The sequence below is a fragment of the Populus trichocarpa genome, chromosome 19 (genome assembly GCF_000002775.5).
Source record: "Populus trichocarpa isolate Nisqually-1 chromosome 19, P.trichocarpa_v4.1, whole genome shotgun sequence".
In the NCBI taxonomy this organism is placed as follows: Eukaryota; Viridiplantae; Streptophyta; class Magnoliopsida; order Malpighiales; family Salicaceae; genus Populus; species Populus trichocarpa.
This window is the reverse complement of record NC_037303.2, coordinates 3,422,124-3,438,505: the sequence shown is the minus strand read 5'-3', so window position 1 is coordinate 3,438,505 and position 16,382 is coordinate 3,422,124. Positions and strand designations below refer to the sequence as shown.

General features: G+C 33.5%; 1 protein-coding gene across 5 annotated transcripts in view; it reads right to left on the bottom strand.

Moving 5' to 3' along the window:
- Positions 1 to 1,871: 1,871 nt before the first annotated feature.
- Positions 1,872 to 16,382, bottom strand: part of LOC18108185 (probable methyltransferase TCM_000331) — a 57,641-nt gene continuing 43,130 nt past the window's right edge. For 3 of the 5 annotated variants that reach the window (XM_052449722.1, XM_052449721.1, XM_052449720.1), the window contains exons 2-4: positions 3,021 to 3,428; positions 2,463 to 2,717; positions 1,872 to 2,387 (exon numbers count right to left, since the gene is read on the bottom strand). In XM_052449722.1, the coding sequence (XP_052305682.1) occupies positions 2,022 to 2,387; positions 2,463 to 2,717; positions 3,021 to 3,428 (1,029 nt within the window). In that variant the 3' untranslated portion in view covers positions 1,872 to 2,021. Of the gene's footprint in view, positions 2,388 to 2,462; positions 2,718 to 3,020; positions 3,429 to 3,783; positions 3,943 to 16,382 lie in introns of those variants that run through there. The other 2 variants (XM_002325318.4, XM_052449724.1) reach the window with 2 other exon arrangements.

Sequence of the window (16,382 nt, the reverse complement as noted above, 5' to 3'; positions counted from 1 at the left end):
ATAATAAAAAAATTATTCATTTTAAAATTCCTCTATGTAGCCTGAATATCTAATTTTTGCATATTTTTGGCAGATTTGAGTCCTGATTCCAAACATGTCGCTTTTAAGAGTTAATTCACGATTTTAACAACAATAACAACTATCATTTAAGGTTCATCATTATCAAGATAAGGTGGATCCTAGCTTTGATGCTTTGTACCGGTGGATCACAGCTCTGGTACGATCTAATGTGGCAAAATCGTCTCATTCAGTTAAATGTTTTTTTCTTAAAAGATATATTAAAATAATATATTTTTATTTTTTTAAAATTATTTTTAACATTAACATTTTAAAATAAAAAAAAATAAACTCTTTAAAAAAATTAAAACGCAAAAATAAAACAATAATTATAAGCATATATATTTTTATTTTTTAAAAATTATTTTTTATATTAACATAAAAAAATTATTTTAAAACATAAAAATATAATTTAAAATAATTTTTTTTAATTTGTTTTTAACCGCAGAAATAAAGCAATAATTATAGGCACGTATATGACAAGAGCGACACTGTTGTTAGGTCCCACTGCTTTATGCGTGTCAAATCAACGTATAATCTGATGACTAAAGAATAAAGGATTCTCATACTTGTACTATTGATTTCAGTGGATCTCTCTCCCATGAATATAAAAGTAATGATGTGTTTTTTTTATTAACAAAAATGATGAGTATGTGAAAATAATAATTGCATGTGAAAATGATGTGTATGTATTTTTTATTAACATAACATCTAAAAGAGATGGGGTAAGTTTCACTGTTTATATAGCGATGAACCAGCTGATTTTTTTTATTTTTATCTAAACCCTTTAATTACAGCCTAATTAGATCTAGAGAATTAAAATGTAAAATATCGAGAAAATATATGCTTTAAACAACGAGGAAAGAAAAAGTAATTGGTTAACATTGATTCTAACTACGAAAAAAGGTTGATTTTGATGTCAACGAGTTCTATTTGACAAGACTAGTTTCATTGTGGAGTTCTTTGGCCTTCACCTTGCTTGAGATGGTAGATCTCGGCTTGAAAAGTTTTATCAATTCAAATTGATTTTTAGTGGCCACAACAGAACAAAAGCATATGAAGACAGGGATGCTGTGGTGGGGGAGGGAGTTGGCACCGCTGGTGCTGCAGAAGGAGAAGTAGCAGGCGGCTGTGATGAGGAGTCCATTGCAGAGAGAGAGAGGAGAGGAAGTGTTTTAGTTTATTAAGTAGCAGGCAGCTGTGATGAGGAGTCCATTGCAGAGAGAGAAGAGAGGAAGTGTTTTAGTTTATTTAAGGCTATGATATCAAGTTCAGAATAATAGAATGACTTAGGTTTAATCTTAGCCAACCTTTTCTATTTATATATATGTGGCAGAAAACGACATTAACTGTAGGAATCACAACATTGGAATAATCCTACATTAATTCCTATTCAGATATATACATGATATACATTCTATAATAAATTGTAAAATTAATAATAATAAGAATAATAATAATAATAATAATAATTATCATTAATAAATTTTAAAAAATTATTATTATTATCGTTGAAAAACATAATTTTTTTTGAAAGATTAAAAAAATAAATTTTTTTGACAAATAAGTTAAATATTATTATTAATATTATAAATATTATTGTTGGGTTTGACGTTGCAGTCAGACTCAACGCTTTTAAGTCTAACGTTACAGCCAAACTCAATACTATTGGGTCTTGGATTTTTATTATTTTTTTATTAAAATAAAAAGTGAGTTGGTGGTGTAGCGCGGGTCACCTAACTAGTCTATTCTATTCAGACTTTGATATTGAATTGAAATAGGATGAATCCAAGTTTTTTTTTTAATTAAAAAAATAAACAAAAACAAAAATGTTTTATTTAAAAAGAGAATTTTCATGCATGCACACTGTTTTTATTCATTATGAGCCAAAACTACTTCCATAGATAATTACTTTATTTCTGCTTCAGAAGAATTTATTCGCTCATCATCTGCTACACTGGAGTCTACTCCTTCTTTGTCATTGTGAGGACTATGTTTATGTGTTTTGTCTTCTCCACGCACAGATGTTCACCTACATGCTCTGCGTACCTCTTGAACAATTCATCCATTATTTCATCTCCAAAATGACTAACCAACATCGGTTCTGCAACTGCTCTTACAATATTTGCCACATTTCGTCCACATTGGTCCTTGTCAAACACAAAATTTTTGTTGCTGATATCATCATTAGCATCCCAGTTAATAGCAAACGTTTCTAGCTTGTTAATATCGAATGATCCCTCCATTTCGATAATTTCCCTCACTTCTCCTTCGTAAGGATTATAATATGGCAGATTGAAGGTATCAATATCGGCCTCTACAACAAGTCCCTGAAACTTAAATTAATTAATCTCCATAACCAACAAGGCAAGCAACTTGCTTAATTTAAATGAAAATAAACTAACCTTTGCTGCCAAGTCTAGCAGTGACTTTGCTAGCAGCTCCCAAAAAAGACAGCAATCTTTGCTTCTTGGATCGTCAATACTCCTGCCGAGGAATGTAAGAACTACACGTCCTCCTTGTATTATTTCCTCTGAGCGTAAGCGTAGAAACAAGGAGAAATCCTTCTGGAATTGCTCCAGGTAAGCTTTAAATACATTAGGAGGACTTGCCTTTGCCATGTATATGTTTCCCTTGTTATCTGATATACCTTCTGGCACCTAATGTCATGAAAATATATGGTCAGGCTTTGCCATGTATATGTTCACGCGTGACTAATTTCAACCACAACAGGCAACAGCACATTCTATAGTATTGATTCAAGCAATTGCTATTATTTATATGTATTTTGTATTTGATTCTGTAGTTATTTTAAGCTGTGATAAACGAGGTTTCAGGTTTTATATTAACTCAGTAATGGTTATAAACATCTTGTTTCTCTTCTTCTCTACCAATTTTGTTACTGGGATAAATCATTATTAACCTTAGGGATAATAATTATGAAAAAAAGACAGTAATATAACCTTAGAAAGCCAGTGTAGGCTGTAAGAGGAATGAAAGAAATGCAAACTCTTGCTTGGGAAGAGCCTGTGATAGAAAGAACCAGGTACTCCTGATATGTAACAGCGCTGTCCATACAAGTCTCCCTTTTCTTCTCCGAACTTCTCGTAGAAAAATGGCAGCGACTTGAAAACAGTATTGAAATCATTCCCTGGAAGGTCATTCAGAAACACCTGAAATTCGGGCAGTTTACAGTTCTGTTGTTGGCAAAGCTCATAAACGACGTCCATGATTTCAGAAACGAACAAGAGAGTATTGGGTCCTGAAGAGCAGCCCAAGTCTGCTAGTTTGAAGCAAGTGGGAAGGGCGGTGCTGAACATGTCCTTGATGGTATCTTCTAGGATTGGCCTAGCTTTTGATAGCACTGCTTTCTGCGAAACGAATTGTCAAACCACATCAGAATTAATCTGCAATACTAGCTTCCAGGAAAAAAATAAATCCAAGAATTACTAATATATTCGGTGAGATGTGATGCCAGGAAGAAGGAAATGCATGCAGCGATGGCTGTTTGCTTCCTTCATATCATTAAACTTCGCTTATCCTACCTAACTTAAAAATTTAAGTTGCTACGCGAGGTCTTCTCTACTTGCAATAAAATTCTAACACTACCAAAAAGAAAGGAAAAAAAAAGGGTAATTTGTCTCTCTAAATGCACTAAGACATCACATTTTTTATGAAATAATGTAGTAACGATAAGGTGTTAGAGGGGGAGAGAGAGAGAGAGACTTGAAAGAATGAATTCTTGGCGTAGCTGGTTTCACCATCTCCTGGATTCATGCAAAGAACGCTTTCCACCACCATGTTTATTGGCTGTTGCTTTGGTTCTGCTATCTGCTGATTTGTTCTTAGCTCGAACTTCTTATATAGAGTTTTCAATGCATGAAGTGTGTGGTTGTAATAGAAAAAAATAATTAAATAAATGCATGTGAAAATGATGTGTATGTATTTTTGTTTTTTGTAATCCCATTATTTCCTAGCTATTAACAAAACAATTAAAACAGATGCGACAGTTTAAGTGTTTTTATGAAAATATGGTAAATGTCGCACTGTCACCCGAGCGGCTTCTAGTTTGGTGATTTTTCATTTAGTTTGCTTGATTCATTTGTTGGAGTTACCATCTACTATTTAATTGAGGGCTACTAGAAAATCCGGGTAAGTTCTACCTGAGGTAAACTGCTTTATGGCTTTGATGTGTTAAAGAAGTTTTAAAAATTTTATCTTTTCATCAGAAATTACAAATACGACTTCCGTGTAAGTTCATAATTCTTGACCGTAAACAAATCAAAATATTAAATTCTTCTTTATTCTTTGAGATTTTATCATAAAAAAAATTCAAAAAAAAAAAAACAACTCATTCACTTTCATAAAAAGTTTTTTCTTTTTCTTTTTTTTTTACATCCACACTACAAATTATACAAAATTACAAAATAAACCCCAAAAAATCCAAAGCCTTCTGGAATCTGCTGGAACAGTGTTGAGGAAGATTTTTGGGCACGGGAACAGTGGCGGTGCGTCTTTTCCATGCACCACTGCCACTCACTCGCCGCTGCAAGAAAAGCCGGAAAAACGTGTGGATCTGAAACAGCTTCCTCCCTCCTTCCTTTCCTCGCCGGTAGTGACCTGCAACAAACAAAAAAACGCACACAACAATTGATTTTACTTTGTTTTCTGTTTTCAGATCTGTTTCCTCCGGTCGGTTCTTTACAATTTTTAGATCTGTGATCAGTTATTCCTCTTTCTGGTGGCTGACGGCTCCGAGGTGAGGGTGGACGCTGCCAGCTCTGTGGGCGTGCAGCTGGAGAAGGGCTGCTGCTTGCCGGTTGGCGAGATCTGGAGAGAGGGAACGCTGGGGGCGGCAGTTCACGGTGAGACTGAGAGAAGACCGGGAAAAAGACAGCGGGGGCAAAAATTTAAAGATACATTTAAAATTTCATGATCCGACGCTTAACATAACGCGAGAAATAACCTAGTTATATGCTAATATATACATGTTATCGGAATCTCTCCTTCAGTGTCATCATCTTGAGGGTACGATGGGAGAGATGCCACCCCTACCACCGCCTAATCTACGTACTGAGCTTAATAGCTTAGTGGCTCCACGCTATCAAAGGCTTTGATATATAATAATTAATTAGTGTCGTATGTGTTATTGTTTTCTGGTTTTAAAACGTCCACTTAGTCAAGAAACTTAGGTATTAAATGGGTAGCCGAAAGAGGTGGGTAAGTTTTGCATAGAATAAATAGAGGGTTATCAAAAGGTCAACTATTCAGAGGTAGCTAGATAAGTTTTTTAAATTATAACTCACATAGAATAAATTGTTGAGCAAAACCCATATAAACCAAACAATGCTAAAAAAAAAGAAGCAAATTAAAGTTACTTAAAAAAGATTAATTTTAAATAATCAAATGTTGCGGAATGAAATTGATAAAAAACAATTAATAAAAGAATCAATAAAAACTCAACGTCAAAGAATGATATTAAAAAAAATCAATTACAAAAGTCAAGCAAAAAAAACAAAGGCCAAGTTTGCGAGCCTGGGTACCTAGCATGCCAAAAACAAAAATCAGTAAAAAAATATCAAAGAACATAAAAAAAGCCATATGTGTGGCTTAATGTGCATTAACCTTTAAACAACAGCCAAAGCGCATGAGCCTTTCTGCTATAGTGAGTATCTAGTTTGTATGCTCGCACTATGCTACGGGGATTCAAAAACAATTTAAACATACAAAAATTTATAGGTCTCATAAAATATTTTGCTATTGTTATTAAACCAAAAAATACAATTGTTTTAAAATTTTCTTTCATCAATATTATAATTTTTTCTATTAACATATGTTTTGTTTATCGTAGCCAATACAATGTTTTAATAGGAATTATTATTTCTATTTAAAAAATATATATATAAATGTTAAAGCAAGTTAATAAACAATCTCAAAATTATATGTATATATTTTATGTGATTGAAAGCTAAACAAATCATATATGTAATAGAATCATGTTCAAAATCTATTTAAAAATTTTAATAGTAAAAAACCAATTCAATCAAGTTTCCATGAACAATTTTTCTTTTATTTCTCATCATCATCATTGTCACACCCTCGCGAAGTAGCGCGGCGTCGCGGCGACCCTCGATTTATTTCGAGGTCGTTTTTTGTTTTCGTTTTTGTGGATAAAGGAGTCGCCACCTAGTATTTTGATCACTAGGAACTCTAACTGGTCTTTTAGAGATTCTAAGGGAAGGGACTGGTTGCGTAAAGGGAAGGTATTAGTATCACCCGGGTAGGGCAAATGTAGTTGCCGATGCTTTGAGTAGAAAATCATCAGGGAGCTTAGCTCATATCAGGAGGTATGAAGACCTCTGATTAGGGAGCTGCATGAGTTGGTGGATGAAGGAGTCAGATTTGACCTTAGTGAAGCTGGAGCAATGATTGCTCATTTTCAGGTTAAGTCAGATTTGTTTGATAAGATAAAAGCAGCTCAGAAGAAAGATGATTCACTACTCAGGATCAGAAATGAGGTTGAGTAGGGTAAGGCTGCAGGTTTTGTGATAGGTGATGATGATGTGCTGAGATATAGGGATAGGCTTTGTGTACCTGATGTAGATGATCTTAGGAGAGAATTGATGGTAGAGGCACATCAGACAGTTTACACAATGCATCCAGGTTCCACCAAGATGTATAAAGACCTTAAGGTGTGTTATTGGTGGAATAGGATGAAGGCTGATGTAGCAGATTTTGTTTCTAGGTGTTTGACCTGTCAGAGGGTAAATGGTGAACACCAGAAACCTTCTGGATTGTTGCAACCATTGTTGATTCCAGAATGGAAGTGGAAAAGGATCACAATGGACTTTGTGACAGGATTACCTAGGAGTCAGAAGGGTTATGATTCAATATGGGTGATTGTCGACAGGTTGACAAAATCAGCCCATTTTCTGCCAGTTAAGATTACTTATGGATATGCAAAACTGGCGGAATTGTTTATTAGTGAGATTGGACGGTTGCATGGAGTGCCAATCTCGATAGTGTCTGATAGAGGTCCACAATTTACATCGCGGTTTTAGGTGAAATTCCAAGAAGCTATAGGTACTAAAGTGCAGTTGAGTACAACTTTTCACCCTTAGACAGATGGTCAATCTGAGAGGACTATTCAGATCTTGGAGGATATGCTAAGGGCTTGTGTTATGGATTTTGGAGTTGGTTGGAGTAAGTTCCTACCATTAGTTGAATTTGCTTACAACAACAGTTATCAGGCTAGCATAGAGATGGCACCTTATGAGGCTTTGTATGGTCGGAAGTGTAGATCACTGGTTTGTTGGTTTGAGGTTGGTGAGAAGAGGCTAATGGGACCAGAGTTTATTCAGATTACCTCAGAGAAGATAGAGGTAATTAGAAATAAGCTTCAAACAGCTCAGAGCAGACAAAAGAGTTACGCAGATAAAAGAATGCGTGACTTAGAGTTTTCAGTGGGTGATTGTGTGTTCTTAAAAGTATCACTGACAAAAGGAGTATTCAGGTTTGGGAAGAAAGGCAAGTTGAGTCCTCGATTCATTGGACCGTATGAGATTCTGGAGAGAGTTGGGGCAGTTGCTTATAGGTTAGCATTACCACCAAACTTGTCTGTTATTCATCCGGTATTTCATGTTTCAATGCTAAGGAAGTATATGTCAGATCCATCGCATGTATTAGAGGTTTATCCCATTTAATTGAGAGATGATATGGTTTATGAGGTGCAACCGGAAGCTATAGTCGACCGACAAGTGAGGAAGCTTAGGTCGAAGGATATATCTTCAGTGAAAGTGAAATGGAAAGGTCATTCACGTGAGGAAGCGACATGGGAGCTCGAGGATAAGATGCGTGAGGAGTATCCTCATCTTTTCGATAATCTCGGTAAGTATTCAATCTTTTCTATTAAGTTTCGAGGACGAAACTTTTATAAGGTGAGGAGATTGTAATATTTTGTATTAAAAGATAGGAAATGGCAACAAAGCCCTTGGTGGCTTAAAGTGTGGGTATAAATGAATGAGGGGTAGTGTGGTAATTAGATAAACATAATAAATATAAATAGAAGAAAAAAAAAACAAAAGAGGGATCTGAAAATTTGAGAGAGAATCGGCAGGAGAGAGAAGGGAGAAAGAAGAAGAAGAGAAAAGAGGGAAATTAGAAGGGAAATAGAAAGGAGTTGGAGGAAATAAGTTTAAAGGTAAGATTTAGGTTGTTAAATGTATAAATATGGGTTATTGAACTTTAATTTCAGTTTTGATGAATGTTAGGGTTTTGAAAATTTGTGTTTTGGGTTTGATTGATGAATTAAATTGAATGTTATAAGGTTGATTGTTGTGGGTAATGGATTGTTAAGTTGAATTTGAGAGATTGTAGATAAAAATGATGATTTTGAGTTATGGTTTTGTTTGAATGGTGAATTTGTGTTAGAAATCAGGGGATAACAGTAGGTAATATGTGAAAATTCTGGGTTTGAGGTTGAAGATGACAAAAATTCAATTTGGTCCCTCAATTTTGGAAAATTACAGTTTAGTCCACAAACTTTGGAAAATTTACAGATTGGTCCCTGGAGCCTATTCTGAGATTCTAAACAGAATAAAATATGAATTATGGGCAGAATTCCTGTATAGTTATGAAATTTTAACACTTTCAATTTGGTCCTCTAATTTGACAAAAATTACAATTTGGCCCTAAAAGTTTGGTAAAATTCCAGAATGGTCCCTGGAGTATAATGAGATATTCTGGACAGAATTGAGGATTAATTATGTTCAGAATTTCAGTATAGTATTGGATTTATGACAAATTTAGTTTGGTCCTCCAAATGGACAAAGTTACAATTTGACCTTTAAAAATATGATAAATTACAGATTGGTCCCTAACTGTAATATTAGCTTTTGCAGATTGGTTTGATGAATAATTAAGGGTTATTTAGTGAATTATTATCAATTTTATTATTTGTTTTATTATGGATTAGATTTCGGGAAAACCGTTAGATTTTGGGTTTTTAGAAAAATAACTAGTTTAGTCTAAAAATATATAGGGTTATGGAATATACCCTTAGATAAGTGTATTAAATAGGTTATATGTTCTTTTGAGTCATTCTTGAATATGTGTCCTTTATATTAAGATAATCCTGATATTTTACCGGCGGGACGTCAGTAGGATTTCCTTCGATATCAGCTTTGAGTTTTGTTGCTTTCGAGTCAGGTGAGTGGATAATTTTCCATATGCATGAGAAATATTATAAATATTTGATTTGTTAATATGAATTGGATCATGCTTCTTGATACTATATATGTTGATTATTATTCTTGTTATGATAAAGCATGATCAATTGTTAAATCTGAATTCTTGATATGAACCAGTATATATTTTGAATTGACTTCTGAATTGATAGCTTCTCATTTGATTGATGTCATGAGTTGAGGCTTGAGATATGAATATGTCTGTTTGATTATGATTATGAACCTATGGTATGCCAGTCAGAATACCCATGCTAACAGGGTAGTGTTAGTCTTTGTACACATCGTATCTGAACCCTAGTTGGTCGGGGGAGTCACCAATCTGTGTGGACTGATCATCCCACAGTACGGAGCCTCATGCTCATTACATTTTGATTTTCTGACGAGTTTTACCATATGACATTCTTTATTATGACCAATTTGAGAAACCTTTCTATAAGAACCTAGAGCCATACTTGTATATATATTTCTCATTGTTGTATTACCTCATGTGTGTATATTGAACGTTATCTACTCACTGAGTTGTTGAACTCACCATCTCATTATTTATCCTTTTCAGGCTTATAGCTTGATAGTAGGTCATTTTTGTTGGACCTTCAGAACCTGCTCTTTTGGTTGTAATTTGTACATTTTTCTTTATGTCTAGTTAGTGCTCCAAAACTATGAAATCATATTAACTCTTGTATTAAGACAGTTCCATTATATTATGAAGTTGATTTTGTTATTAATGCTGCGTTGAACTCTGATTGAGTTAGGATAAGTTTGTGTGTAAGTTTGGGTTCGCATAGGTATGGAACCTTGGAGGGGAACCTTGCCTATGTGCCGGTCATGGATTCGGGGATCGGGTCATGACAATAATATTCCTGTTTGTTTTTGCGTTTAAAAAGCACTTTTGAAAATTTTAAAACTTTTTATTTTTTTTGCTTCAAATTAATATTTTTTTGGTGTTTTTAGATCATTTTGATGCGTTGATGTCAAAAATGATTTTAAAAAAATAAAAAAAATATTATTTTAATACATTTCCGAGTAAAAAAGACTTTAAAATGAGTGTTTGGGAATGTAGTAACGGTTGTTTTTCAAAGTGTTTTTCATTACAAAACACATTAAAATAATATTTTTTTTTTAAATCATTTTGACATCAGCACATCAAAATAATCTAAAAATATCAAAAATATATTAATTTAAAAAAAAATTAAAATTTTTCAAAAACACTTTTAAATCACAATACCAAACACTACCTAAAAGTAACCAAATTATATACTAGGGTATGATAGGATAGATGAAACCTATTCGGACCACCATCTAATCAACCGAGGTTAAAAGTTGATTTGACATTTTAGGCAACTAGCTTAATGGCTCTATGCTATAAAAGGCTTTGATGTAAAAGTTGATATAAAGTGTCTTGTCTCTTATTATTGTTTTGTGGTTTTAAAACTTACACTTATTCAAGAAACTTTGATATCCTTAGTTGGGGTAATCATAGTTATTAAACCTGGACTGGTCTAGTGGGTAGATCCGGAACCCAGTTGACCTGGTGGCTGGACCGGTCCGGGTAAGACAAAAGACCAGGATAAGCAAAAACCTAGCAAAACCCGATTAACTTGCCGGGTTGACCTGTGCCCCGGACGACCCGACAAAACCCGATTGAGACCCGATTGTTTTTTCCCAAATGTGTCTTTTCTCCTAGCCAAAGACCAATCTTTATATATATATATATATATATATATATTAGTTGATTATTAACCCTTTTCAAAGTTCACTATATAAATACTAGAAGAATATTTTATTTTTTCAATGTGAGATTTGAAGCTTTTTAGTATATATACTCTATGTTCACAAGAAAAAGTTATGTTTTTTCAATGTGAGATAAAAAAAATTTTTAGTTTAAATACTTCAACTTAAAAGGATAACATACTAACATAGTATCTTTTCAATGTGGGATAAAAAACTTTTTGAAACAATCTTTTAAACTTCATTATTTATAACATGTATAGCCTATATTCGCATGGATTGTTTCTTAATTTTTTCATATAAAATATTAAAACTTCAAATATATTTTTTTAAAATTTTTCCGGGTTGACCCGGGTCAACCCATGTAAACCGGGACTCGGCTCCTTGGCCAGGTCAACCCCCGGGTCGGGTCTGATAACTATGAGTGTAATAATTGGTGACCCAAAAAGGTTTGTCTCATTGTCAATGATGGTACATACTCACTTTTTTAATATAATAATTGAGAGGATATACTAAAATAATTAGTGTTCGCAAATTGATAACGAATTAGCAAAAAAGAAAAAAAAACAAATAATTTGAAATAATAACATAAATAATCCCCAATGTCAGGGATGGTATATACTTATAGATGGATTAACATATTTTTTTTATTTGTTGGATTCTCATTTAAAGGAACCATAAACCAGATAATAACCCAAAACATCACTTGGGCTCAGCCGAGCGCTGAGCCCAATCATGTACGAGTCTCGCAACCTGTCAGACCCAACATCTTTTAGGGTTAGTCAAACGTTGAGCCCAAGTATGAAAAGATATTTTTCCTCCAGATAAGTCAGAGATGTTTTTTCTTTAATCAAGTTAGAGATGTTTTCCCTATGAATAAGTCAGAAATATTTCTCTCGCAATACGATATAGAGAGGGAGGTAGGATCTCCTTTCTAGATGCATTTTTATTTTGAGCTTACCTCTTTAGGATATGATGGCATCTTCTCTAAAAAAATATACTAATTTAAGCATCAGAGAGTTCTCAAGCTCATAAAAGAGGATCTTATACAGGTATCAAGCACCAACTACCAACCACTTCAGTAGGGGAGAAGAGATTGAGTTGCTAGAACTAAAAGATTAACCTATTATTCAATACATAAGCCTTGTTCTCAACTTATTTGGATTTTCTTGCTTGTCATCAATGGCATCATCTGTGGGGAGCTGATTAAAAAGCCATCGATAGTTCTTTCAGGCTTGGTTTATCGACGTCCCCAATCACCATCTAAGGATGATAATCAAAACACTCCTAGAATGAGATGTGTCGTGGGCCTTTCTACAGTTGTTGGCACATCTATTCCATTAAAGTTTTAACAACTCTTCAACGAGAAAAAAAGGATAGGCATCAAATTTAATTTCCCTAAGTCAATATGATTTTTCTATTTGCATATGGGCTTGATAAGAGTACCAAATTTAGGCCAGACATTTGCGAATTTCACGAATGCAGTTGGAGCCTCGAGTTTTTGGAATGCTTTAAAAAAATACTAGTGGATTGTTGGTTCAAATCGTATAACATGTGAGGTCACTTGTCAACAAACCAAAAGACATCTATTGAATAAACTTTATTGTGTCCTTTTTATAAGCTGAAAATATGGTCTCAAAAGAAATGTCACTAAGATGATTATCCCTCAAAGGGCAATAAAAATGTAACATGGTTAATGACTAAAAATGTAAATTTCTTATAAATGAATTACATTATTCATAATAACAATGTCTTTTTTAAAGTGATATTCAAGGCAACGACCTCCCACCCTTCCAGGAATGAGAAGAACTCAGTCTGCCTAGTGTAATTGCATAATTTACCTTGGAAATGATCAACTCAGTCTCCTTAGTATGATTGCATAATTTATCTTGGAAGGGATGAATCTGAAGCCTTCCTAATGTGATTATACAAATGTTCAAGAATGAGATTGACGCGACATCTCTCTAGAGCAATGACCTCTCATCCTTTCAATGATGGGATGGACTCGGTCTCTCTAGTGTAATTGCACAATTTACCTTTGAAATGATGAATCTGAAGCCTCTCTAGTGCGATTGCATAACTTTTCAAAGATAGCGTTGACATGACATCTCTCCAGGCAATGGCCTTCCAACCTTCTAAGGATGTGATGAACTCAGTCTCCCTAGTATGATTGCACAAATTACCTTAGAAGGGATCAACTCTTTCTAGTGCAATTGCACAATTTACATTGAAAATGATGAATCTAAATCCTCCATAGTGTGATTGCACAACTGTCCAAAAATGAGATTGACATGACATCTCTCCAAGGCAACAACCTCAAAACCTTCCAAGGATGGGGTAAACTACTTCTACAATGATGGTTTGTCTAATAACAACAACATCGATCCATACTTCCTGCCTATCAGTTTTTTAACAATCCACTATATTGCTTTATTTGGATTGACAAACATATACCTGAAAGTAGGATTCCCTCTCGGTTGCAGGTAAGAGGTATATCCCTTCTAAATCCTAATTAAGTACTAGGATATTACTCTTAATACTTGATCGGTTTTTATCTTTGGGTAGTACATCAAATTAATATTATTTGTGACATCCCAAGTGTCAACATCAATCAAGCAAAATCAATAACATTTTTAAATCATGTGTTCATGCATGCAAAACCCATCATCTATTTCTGATCCATCTTGAGTCTCAAACTCATTATCTATCTTTTCTTCCATTGTATCTTCTCAATCCACAATACCACTAACAACTATTATTATTAATGCATGCAGCGATGGCTAAAAAAATAATGAAATATCACGTTTTAGATTTAGAGGCGACAGCTATCATTTAAGGTTCATTGTATCGAGGTAAGGTGGATCCCAGCTTTGATGCTTTGTACTGGTGGATCGCAGCTCTGTGCGATCTCTCGTGGCAAAATCTTTTAGCATTAGTTAAATATTTTTTTATTTAAAAATATATTAAAATAATATATTTTTATTTTTTTTAAATTATTTCTAACATTAACATTTAAAAATAATTAAACTCTTTCAAAAAAAATTTAAACGCAGAAATAAAGAAATAATTATAGGTATATATATTTTTATTTTTTAAAAATTATTTTTAATATTAACATAATAAAATGATTTTAAAATATAAAAAAATAATTTAAAATAATATTTTTAAAATTTTTTTAATTTGTTTTTAAACATAGAAATAAAGCAATAATTATAGGCGCTTACATGACAAGAACGGCATTGTTATTAGATCCCACTGCTTTATGCGCGTCAAATCAACATATAATCTGATGAATAAAGAATAAAGGATTCTCGTACTTGTACTATTGATTTCAGTGGATCTCTCTCCCATGAATACAAAAATAATGATGTGTTTTTTTTATTAACAAAAATGATGAGTATGTGAAAATAATAATTGCATGTGAAAATGATGTGTATGTATTTTTTATTAACAAAATATTATAACAATGAACCAGTTGATTTTTTTTTCTTTTTATCTAAACCCTTTAATTACAGCCTAATTAGATCTAGAGAATTAAAATGTAAAATATCAAGAAAATATATGCTCACCTCATATTAGCAATAATTTTTATTTTTGTCTGAAAATTTATTTTTTTATTTTTTATTCACTAAGTTAAGAGAGAAAAGAGAGAAATTTGCTTGAAACGACGATGAAAGAGAAAGTAATCGGTTCACATTCATTCTCACTACAAAAAAATTGATTTTGATGTCAACGAGTTTTATTTGACTAGACGAGTTTCATTTGACGAGACGAGTTTCATTGCGGAGTTCTTTGGCCTTCATCTTTACTTGAGATGGTAGATCTCAGCTTGAAAAGTTTTATCAATTCAAATTGATTTTTAGTGGCCACGGCAGAATAGAAGCAGAGGAAGACAGGGATGCTGCGGTGGGGGAGAGAGCTGGCACCGCCGGTGCTGCAGAAGGAGAAGTAGCAGGCGGCTGTGATGAGAATAATAGAATGACTTAGGTTTAGTTTTAGCCAACCTTTTCTATTTATATATATATGTGGCAGAACACGACATTAACTGTAGGAATCACAACATTGGAATAATTCTACATTGTAAAATTAATAATAATAATTATTATTATTATTATCATCATTAATAAATTTTTAAAAAATAGTATTATTATTGAAGAAAAACCATAATTTGTTTTTAAAAGATTAAAAAAAAAAATTCAGACAAATTAAATATTATTATTAATATTATAAATATTATTGTTGGGTTTGACATTGCAGTCAGACTCAACGCTTTTAAGTTTAACGTTACAGCCAAACTCAATACTTTTGGATCTTGGATTTTAATGATTTTTTTATTAAAATAAAAAGTGAGTTAGTGGCGTAGCGCGGGTCACCTTACTAGTCTATTCTATTGAGACTTTGATATTGAATTGAAATCGGATGAATCCAAGTTTTTTTTTAATTAAAAAAATAAACAAAACGAGAACAAAAATGTTTTATTTAAAAAGAGAATTTCCATGCATGCACAGTACTGTTTTTATTCATTATGAGCCAAAACTACTTCCATAGATAATTACTTAATTTATTTCTGCTTCAGAAGAATTTATTCGCTCGTCATCTACTACACTGGAATCTACTCCTTCTTTGTCATGGTGAAGACTATGTGTATGTGTTTTGTCTTCTCCACGCACAGATGTTCACCTACATACTCTGCGTACCTCTTGAACAAGTCATCCGTTATATCATCTCCAAAATGACTAACCAACATCGGTTCTGCAGCAGCTCTTATAATATTTGCCACATTTCGTCCACATTGGTCCTTGTCAAACACAAAATTGTTGTTGTTGATATCATCATTAGCATCCCAGTTAATGGCAAAAGTTTCTAGCTTATTAATATCGAATGACCCCTCCATTTCGATAATTTCCCTCACTTCTCCTTCGTAAGGATGATAGAATGGCAGATTGAAGGTATCGATATCGGCCTCTAAAACAAGTCCCTGAAGCTTCAATTAATTAATCTCCATAACCAACAAGGCAAGCAACTTGCTTAATTTAAATGAAAATAAAATAACCTTTGCTGCCAAGTCTAGCAGTGACTTTGCTAGCAGCTCCGATATAAGACAGCAATCATTGCTTCTTGGATCGTCAGTACTCCTGCTGATGAATGTAAAAACTACACGTCCTCCTTGTATTATTTCCTCTGAGCGTAAGCGTAGAAACAAGGAGAAATCCTTCTGGAATTGCTCCAGGTAAGCTTTAAATACATTAGGAGGACTTGCCTTTGCCATGCATGTATATGTTCCCCTTGTTATTTGATATACCTTCTGGCACCTAATGTCATGAAAATTTATGGTCAGGCTGTGACATGTAT